At 36.5% G+C, this 9,669-nt stretch overlaps 1 protein-coding gene across 3 annotated transcripts in view; it reads right to left on the bottom strand.

Annotated features, from left to right (window-relative positions):
* Positions 1-4,848: 4,848 nt before the first annotated feature.
* rab15 (RAB15, member RAS oncogene family) overlaps positions 4,849-9,669 on the bottom strand; it is a 20,275-nt gene continuing 15,454 nt past the window's right edge. For all 3 annotated transcript variants that reach the window (XM_044105761.1, XM_044105760.1, XM_044105762.1), the window contains exons 4-8: positions 8,973-9,033; positions 8,393-8,470; positions 7,769-7,858; positions 6,564-6,629; positions 4,849-6,482 (exon numbers count right to left, since the gene is read on the bottom strand). In XM_044105761.1, the coding sequence (XP_043961696.1) occupies positions 6,321-6,482; positions 6,564-6,629; positions 7,769-7,858; positions 8,393-8,470; positions 8,973-9,033 (457 nt within the window). In that variant the 3' untranslated portion in view covers positions 4,849-6,320. The remainder of the gene's footprint in view (positions 6,483-6,563; positions 6,630-7,768; positions 7,859-8,392; positions 8,471-8,972; positions 9,034-9,669) is intronic.

Here is a 9,669-nt window from a genome sequence, read left to right as displayed (position 1 = left end):
AAAGTTTTCCTGTTAGCTTGTTTTTGTGGCTACAGCAACCATCAAAAGTCACTTTCTATGGTAATTTTTGGCATTTTATGCATGTGACAGTACGTTTGTCACTCTGAAAAATGCGTTGCCTCTGAAGAAGGTATTTTTATATCCACATCTTGTCTGCATGCTACAAAGAGACGGGATTAGCGTCAAGGCTCTTTGTCAAACATTATGCAACACTGCTAGTTATCTAGTTTCTGATAACTAGCAGAAACTAGATTTCTGCTAGTTTGTGCAGAAACTAGCAGAAATCTTTTTTAACATATGTTTGGAAAAGCAAAGGTATTGTCTGGAGTTCAAAATATCTCCTGGTTGGTGCTGTTTGCACATATACATTGGCTCACAAAGAGCGCTGGAGCAGATTGACTCATGTTGGTGTGAAAACACAGAGCATAGGTGGGAGGATGACATCACAAAACCCTGCAGAAGAACAAGTGCCTTGGAGTTGGACCCTTTTTATGCACGCATATAAGGGGACTCACACACACACACATGCACACGCAAACAAATGCCTATACATATATAAGTACACACAGTCCTCTTCTGGAGCCTCTCAATCACACTAGCCACCCCCGCTGTGTGTGCATGCACAGCACACACAAACAGAACATTTCCTCACCAGAAATAACACTGATTGTCCTGAGGAGACATTTTTGATTTCCAGCTTCGCATGGGGGCAATGTGGGCAGAAGCAGGCTGGTGGTTGGCCAGGATATGGATGTGCTCTGATAGGATTTGGGGGTTGAGGTTGGAAAAAATAGATATTAACAAGGGAAAATGTACCATTCATCTCCAATTTTCATGGAGCACCACTAATGTCTGGTGTTCCTGCATCCACCTGTATTCAGTTTGCTCAGCTCATGCTGTATGGGTCAGCTCCGGTGTTTATGATGCAAGCACTTGGGATTGTTTGTGGGGAAAAAAGAAATGCCATCACATAATCAGAAGTAAAATGCGGGAACACTCCCTTTTGTCTGTGTTTCTAACAGGATTAAAGAGAAGAAATGAGGATTAAAGCTTGATCTGTGACAAGTTGCTGATGCAGCGCCTCATCTGTGCATTTCATACAAGCTTTGTTTTTTCACTGACGCTGATTAAAAATAGTTATGCAGGCTGAAAAATGTACGTTTGAGTCATGCTGGTTGCTTTTCAGATCTTGTGGAGTTTATCTGTTATGATCAGAAGTTGATGTTCTTCAGCTGCATTTTGGTTCTGATTCCCAGTTTCTTTTTTAAATATGTTTAACTGGATTTTTTTCTATTAATAATTACAGCAGAATGCTGTTTCCACAACACAAGTATTGTCTACTCTTTTACAGGTCCTGGATTAACACATCTCAACTAAATTATAATTTTACTTTGCTTACATTGCTATTGTTTCTTATAAAGTTAAGGTAAATGTTTATTTTAATCATATTTCAAAGGGAATATATAGCACCCTTCATCAAAACTGACAAAACAAAATATACAAAGACAGTTAAAGTAAGAAATTCAATATTTTTGAGCCTCTGTACTTATTTCAGAGTCCTTTGGTAAAAATTTAGAGGTTATAAACCTAATAGGATCAGTTTGGGTCTCACAAACCTGAGTTGCAATTATGCTGAAAATCAATCCACACGTGCAAAAAGTGCATATTTAATAATATAAACAAAGCACTGATGTGGAGTAGCAAGTCTGATTTGTTCCTGTTTATCTTATGTGTTAAACTGTTTTGAATAATTTTAATGAGACATGTAATCTGAACGGAATTCCCAAGCTCATTTCTTTAAAACAGATCCTATTAACTGTTATAAATTGTAAAATAACATAAATCACAAACTGCCAAGCTGAATCCTACCGAGTTTGTACATTCAGACTCGCATTTATATTCATAAAACAGATCATTTCATAACGATTTGGAGCCAGGGAAACAAAAGATAGACATTTGGACCACACCTACTTTCTGGTCTGAACTGTTTTATCTTATTTTTAATGATTCATGTAAAAAGGGGTCCCACTAAATTGCATTGTGTCATTCCATTTTTTTATAAAATCTAATGATAGAGGGATGGATGGACAGATTAGGTTCATACAGTTTAAATCCATTGCTGCATTTGAAACAATGCGATTCTTCGTCAGCTTCTCACTGTGTGTGATTTTTGTTTATCTTCTGCCTTATGCTGCCATGAGTATTTCAAGATTACTATCTCTGACATTTCCACCGTCTCTGAGTCGTTTTTGATTTTGGTTCTGTAACAATTCTTCTTTACATTCATCGCTGTGTTGACCTCATATCTGCGTTTGAGTCCTTTAACCTACTCACCAGTTGTGACTCTTGCTCAGCCTTTTTCATACTGTAAGGGCGGCCAAATGCCGTTGCTTTTCAACAACATGAGTCACTTTGAAAAGCACCAGGCAAGTACAGGTGGCATCAGAAAATGGAGGACAAATTGATTCAGTGTAAGATCTGGCTGCACAAAACTGCATCCGCCTACACCACTCCATCTGAATGTGTGATTTAGAGTCTATTTTCTCCTCAATGTGTCCATAAAGCTACAGCTCAGTTAGGAATGAAGAAATTGATGAGGATGGGGAAGGTTGAGTGTTTAGGAGAGGGGGTCTTGTTCTGATCTGGCATGATGCTGGGGGAGTTAATGACAGCTGCTGAGCAGGTATTTCTGGATTAGGAGTGGGTGTGTTGAAAGTGTCTCTATTGGCCTTTTTCATGAAGTCATCATCTCATGAAACTCATTTAGTCATATTTTAAAATTGACCAATATTTATTGGAAAAAATAGGGGAGAAAATTGTAGAGTTAGCATTTCAATCAGGTGCTTTTTTAAATTAAGTGACAACGATAAATCAAATCAGAATTCACAATAAATGATAAACGGTGTGATAAGTGACATTCAAATTATCTCAAATTATAAAAGATAGTCATCATTTTAGACCGATGACACATCAGGGATTACTCCATTAAAGAATCAAGCAGCATACAGATCTTCAAGTAATGCTAAAATATCAACGTAATTCTTCCACTTCAGCATCACTGTGGAAAACATCATGGAAATCTGGATATCTGTGGGAATATTTGGGAGTTTTTTTCTCTTCCATCCCACTCCTCCCCACATAGATTCAGTTATATCACTCTAAAACATTCCCCCATTTCCTCTCTCACATATGCTCTCTCTAGCTCTCTCCCTCACACACACAGAGACACACCATATGGTTGAATGTCAGACAGCTGCAAGACCTGAAGGAATGTGGTTGGGATGGTGTTGCAGAAAACGACGTGGCTGGTGATTATAATTGCTCGAAACGACAACAATGAGCTCCCCGTCTGCACACATGTACGGGTAGAGCAGGATGTGTGCGCGTGGGGGCGACGTGTCAGCGCGTGCACGCCGACTTGTCATTTTGTACGTGTGTCTGCGTGTCACTTAGTGTTGTGAGAGATTCTCAGCTGTCACATCTTGCCACCAGACAACAGTCCCCTTTGAATATTCATTATTGTGGTGAAATTTTCCCGAAAAACCTTAATGAGTTCACAACATCAACAGCTCAAACGAGGTGATGAACAAATGCATGGCAGCTTTTTTCCTGCTCGTATACTTAAGAAAATCCTGCCACTACACAGTAAGATTTAATATTACATCATTTTATTTTTTATTAAGAATATCTTCTGCGTGTTTTCTTGCATTTGAGAACAATGTGATCACTTAATGACAGTAATATATAGACTAGCTAATTCTGCTGCGTAAACTCTTAAAGGTCTGATAAAATTCAGGCTTTGTCATGTTTTCAGTGCTTACAATGAAAACAGCCATTGACAAAGACGAGAAAGAGGTAATGGGACGAATCTGTCACCTAGTGGTTAAATTAAGGCATGACAGAAAAATCTGAAATGTTCTTGTATTCTGACCTTCTGAGTCCATAAAATCCCTAATATTTAGTAAAATGTTCGCTGTCAGTACGTTAAAGTGAGATGGATTTTAAAAACAGAGATACAATTCAGGGTAGTTAAACTTAAAATGATCCCAAGATGCAGTATGAGTAGGAGAAAAAACTGAAATCTTTTGAATTTTCTAAACATTTATTTTTTGACTAAATAATTGGTTAAGAAAAGATGCAAATAGCCTTGCTTTCAATAGAAAACACAAACAAATTTGGAATAGGTGCAGAAAATAATCTGCAAGTTTCATACGTCAATCTTTACGTTGAAAAGATACCTTGCAATTGGCTCTGAGCATCCTACGCCTTTCAGGAAACGACAGTTTAGCAATGCAGTTTAAAACACCTGGTCTCCAAAAAGCACCCAGGGGATTTGATGAAATTATCTTTGAATTTAAAGATGCAATGCCAGCAACTGTTGGTCTTGAAAAATACCACGAAGCTTCCAGCAAGTAACCAGTAGGTTTTTAAAAAGTAATCCATAAATAAATTTGGTACAGTAATGTAGAAAGCAACCACTAAAATCCTTGGAAGTAATAAGATATTACCCTGAGTTCCAAAAAGAAAGGTTTGAATTTATATATATGATCTTTAATTTCTGTCCAATAAGCTGTATGTACTTGTACATAACCACTATACTCCCTAAAGGTACATGCATGCTTAAAAATTATTTTATAAATGCATTGTATAATCTTTTGAAATAACTTGCAAGTTATAAGAAAATATATGGCGGCATAGATATTCTTGATAAGAATATCTTGGCATTTAAATAAAATTGTAAACATCTGCAAATGAAAATGACTGAAAGTTTTTCATTTTTTGTGTCTCTCTTTGCACCATGACTGCTGTGTTTTCTCTGCTAAGCTGTGATCATTACAACTCACTGAACAGGAGCAGAAATGCTTTAATCTAAACGTTACCGAGAAAAACACCACAAACACAGTCACAAATCTTCAAATATTTACTTAGACACATTCGGCATATTTCTCTAAGAATAACAAGTTGCATTTTACATGTTTGCATTAATATAGTTCCACAATTACCACTTAAGTAGTTTACAAGAGGGAAAACAAATGGTCCTGAAAAGCAACGCAATAATACCTTGTGTATCTAAAGTCTACATCACTCAATACCACATATTATCATATCACACATGAACACTTGTTTTAGTAGCCTTTAGTCATACTAAGTTGCAAAAATGTAGTAGGTCAAGCTCTCTTTTACATGATAAATACTCTGTGTGACCTTCAAAGAGGCAACTCTGGTCAAATGCTCTGCTTGTGTTATGCTGAGTAGATGATTAACTTCACTGAAGTTGCAGTAAAAAAGGAAAGAAATGTGACCTACATGCAAAAGTTTCACTTGTCCCTTCAGAAATGGTGAAAAAAAGAAAGAAAATTACATCAAAACTCTGTACAAAGACACAAAAACTAAGACATTTTCTCAACAAAGTAAAGTAAAAGTTTTACACCGTCTGTTTTTTAGGGCTCTTTGTAACAATTTCTAACATTATTGTGGTAAAATTCATGAATATCAGTTTTGCTTTAAAACACCTGCTATGTACAATGCAAGGAGCTGTTGTCAACCTGTTTTGACTGCAGCTTCTTTCATGCTAATAAAACAAACAGAGAACATAGAAAAATACATTCTGTCCTGCTACAGGAAAACAGAAACTTTTCAATTTTGTTCACCAAGCTACTCTCATCAAACACCTCAACTTGTCAACAGTTTATTTTACAAGAAATCAAAAGCAAGGAAATGAAGAGATTAATATTTTATGTCCACTAAAGGTAGCTTTTGTCAGTGTGATAAAACAAAAATGTAATGGAGGGAATTAAAACTGAAAGCCTTTGATCATATATTATAATAGTCACCTAGCACCCTCTTGTGGTAATATTTCACACAACAGTCTAAGCAGTCACCTTCAGAGCACTTGCACCATTTTGGGCAGTAGCCAACCCAATGATCAATATCAGACAATTAATTATAGTTCATAATGAAAATTAATATGGTGAAATAATTCCGATCAGTCACATCCAACAATCTAGAGATGAAAATGTGATGAAAATGGCATAAAAAAAAGAAATTTCAAATCTACATTTACACCCGTCCTGGAAACGTTTGTGCCAAATTGTTGGATAGAAATTGCATTTCATTAAAGTGACTCTGAACTTTGCAGAAAACTCTTTGTCATACACCAAGTGCATTAAGGCAAAATGTCTCTCTATGTATCCTTGAAAAGTTGACCCATTTGGTGAAGCTCCAAATCTGATTTAAAGTTGGTCTCGTTTATATCAGATTAAAGCCGAAAATCAAGCAGATTTTTAAATCGATGTCTGGAGACAGATGTTCACCGATCTTTAACACCAGCAAACTTTCTGCTGGTCGCCACTCGCACTGTCACACAGTCCCTCCTCTTCCTCCAGAGCCGTGAGATTCAGCTCGTCGTTGAGGGATACCCGGAGTAGATCCAGGTCCTTTTTGTTGGCCGCCAGGACCTGCTCAGCCAGTCGTGTAAAAGTCTTTGAACCAAAACACAAAAGAAAAACAGTTGGGATAATATGTTGATTGCGAAACTTTCAGTGTCTTTCAGATAATCTCACCTCTGTTATGTTGTGATTGGTGAAGGCACTTGTCTCAAAGAAGTCCATTCCATAAGCCTTGGCCAGCTGAAAGAGAGAAGAGCAGCCTCTTTCATTTAATTTGTGAAATTCAATTAAGTTTAAAAACAATAAACGTTTTCTAATCTAGACAAGCTTAAAGTTGCACCTACAGAGTAAAATATTGCATGTATTCACCCAATTGTTTCTATACGTTGTACTAAATACTGTGAATGTTCATGATTGACTACAGTTGTTTCAGCCACTGACAGCATTCGCTGAACTCAGAACAATGGGAAAGTCCAACCGGTGAAGAAAGTCTTTTGAACCATTTTCTAAAAACCTGGAGATTCCCTGATCAAAAGATAACAGTGTAAATTATTTGTCTGTCTTGTAATTTTGCAAAGCTCTTGGAGAAAACCCAAACTGAATTAGAGTCGATAGCACAGACAATGCCAAAGCATAAAAGAGTTGATCAATTCAAGGTTTGCAGGAGGCACAACTTTATGAATGTCTGAGTCACATGTCTGTATCCTTAGACCACAGAAATCTCCTGTCAAGCAGATTTTACATTAACGTTCATAAATTAGAAATGCACATTCTCTTTTTGCTTCATAAGGTTTCCTTACATGTAAGCCAACAGAGCTGACATTGTCGCAGTTTGTCTATAGAAAACAATAAAGGCAATAAAGATAAATTTGTGTCTTGACAAGATTTTACAGAAGTGTTTCTAACAAAAACAGTTTATAAATTAACGTTGTAGTCAAAAATTTGTAAATTATTCTTTGGGTTTCCAATCTGCCCAAGTTACTTTGCCTCACCTGAGGAAAGAGGACTTTCTGTTCATCAAACATTGAGACAAACTTTGTTTCCACTTTTTATTTATTATTTTTAAAATCAAGAATAGTTTTTTTAAGTAACAAGATGACTCTACGTCTGGGCGCTACACCTGTAATGCAGCGTAAATTTAAAACAAATGGAAGCAGCCCCCTCTTGTGGTAATATTTGAAACTGCATCCACTCCGTGTCAATTTTCCCCTAATTTCAGCTTTGCATAACTAAAATTTAACCAAAAAATACATTACTTCCCCTAATATTTCAATATTCAGTCCCAATTTTAATAAAAATTAAAATTTGTGTTGAAAATATTAAGCATGCTGGTCCAAGAATCCTCTGCAAAGTGAGTAGACAGACTGTAGCTGACTCACCTTGACACCTTGCTCTGTGGCCACCTGCCTCTTCTCCACGTCGTCTGACTTGTTCCCGACCAGAATCTTCTGGACTTTATCTGGAGCGTACTGCACATGTTTGTCATGGGGACATAAAAGGAGATTTAAAACAGCAATAAAGAGACAGAAAGGGTAAATTTAAATGTCAGGGGAAGCTGGCTGGGAGAGAAAACACAGGAGTGAGAGCATGCAGGAAATGTGAGCATAATCAGACGTAGGGCAGCACACCAAAGATCAATAGAGACTATATTCAGACAGATCCACTGAGGAAATTAATGACTCAATTAACAGAAAAAAATAAGAGTGAGGGAATTGCAGTGGAAAGTAGGGCGCGGGAGACAGTTTGTGAAAGACAGAATCCTGAAAAAATGTAATTTCCTTTGTTTATGGAAACACTATTAAAAATTTGCCAGAGACTGGAAATTAAAGATGAAAATCTCATGCAACGCCGTCTCCGTCTCACCATGTTCTCTGTCAGAATTGGCTCTCTGAACTCTCAGCAGATCTGTTAAAGTGGCTCTGTCTAAAATGTGGAAACCCTGCTTTCTGATTCTTTAATGTCCCTGATTTATGGAGCTCTTAAAAGCGCAGAGCATGACTCACCTCGTCCACATCACTGGCCCACTTCATGATGTGCTGGAAAGATCGCTCACTCGTGATATCATACACCAGAAAGATTCCCTGCAAAGTGAGAACAGACGATCGAAGCACCTCAGACCTTCGATTTTTATCTCCCTCTGTTTATTTAGTTTTTCTTGAAGCAAATAAATTCTAGCGAGACAATAAAATTTCAACAATTTTCAGAGGTGGTGGCCTAATGTGCTTGAGCTAAGCTAAGCTAAAGTAATGCGATTAGTTTAAGTAAATCAGGATAATGCCTGGAACATTGGAGGCTTTTGCAGAAGTTGTAAGCCATCTGGTCGATGAATAATCCACTAACGAGACGAGACGATTTCACTTAAATTTCATTACCAGCTTCTGGTAAAAAGGACAATTTAGTTTGGTCCTTCTGAGCTCATATCAGCCCCAGGCTAAAGAAAAGCAAAACAGGGCAGTTTTAAGGTACTTTAGCTGCTGCTCTGAACAGACTTGACTTATAACAGACACAGAACGGTTTTTGCTCTTAAGAATATAATTAAAAGCTAAATGTGATGAACCAGATATTGCAGATAAATATATGTACCTGTGCTCGTCTGTAGTACTGCTTGGTAATGGTTTGGTACCTTTCCTGGCCCGCTGTATCCCTGCATAGAAACAAACAAACCCAAAAGTTGTAAGACTAGCATTACTTCAACATATTTTAATCAAGTAAAAGCAAAAAGTAGCCATCCAAGAAATTACTCGAGTGAAAAAGTATTAAAAGGTCTACTCAAGAACTGAGTAACTGATTTTCATTTAATATTTAATAATTACATAATCAGACAGACCAAAATGTAACATTAAGTGAACATTTTGGTATACAAAAAAAACAACAAATTCAGGCAAAAGAACATTTTTCTAAATCAGTTTCTTTCATTAAAAAAAAATCTTATGAAACTTTAACAAAAACAGTAGCTGTGTGTTTGTGTCTGGTGAATTTTTGGCTAAAAGTTTTTTTCTGTCAATCAGTGGGTAAAATCCAGAAATTTTAGTCAAGTAAGAGTAGAAATACTTCATAATAATACTATTCAATTAAAAGAAAAAAGTGCAGGGTCGTAAAAATACTCCTAAAATTAAATTCTTTCAAAAAAATTACTCAAGTAAATTAAATTGTGTAAATGTAACTAGATACTGTCCAACTCTGAATATGGAAAAAATTAAGAGACCACTTAAAATGATCAGTTTCTCTGATTTTACGTTTTATAGGTATGTTTGAGTTAAATGAACATTGTTCTTTTATT

Source organism: Gambusia affinis, linkage group LG22, assembly GCF_019740435.1.
Source record: "Gambusia affinis linkage group LG22, SWU_Gaff_1.0, whole genome shotgun sequence".
NCBI classification, from domain to species: domain Eukaryota; kingdom Metazoa; phylum Chordata; class Actinopteri; order Cyprinodontiformes; family Poeciliidae; genus Gambusia; species Gambusia affinis.
Note: the sequence above shows the minus strand (reverse complement) of the source record. Positions and strands in the feature narration are given on the sequence as shown.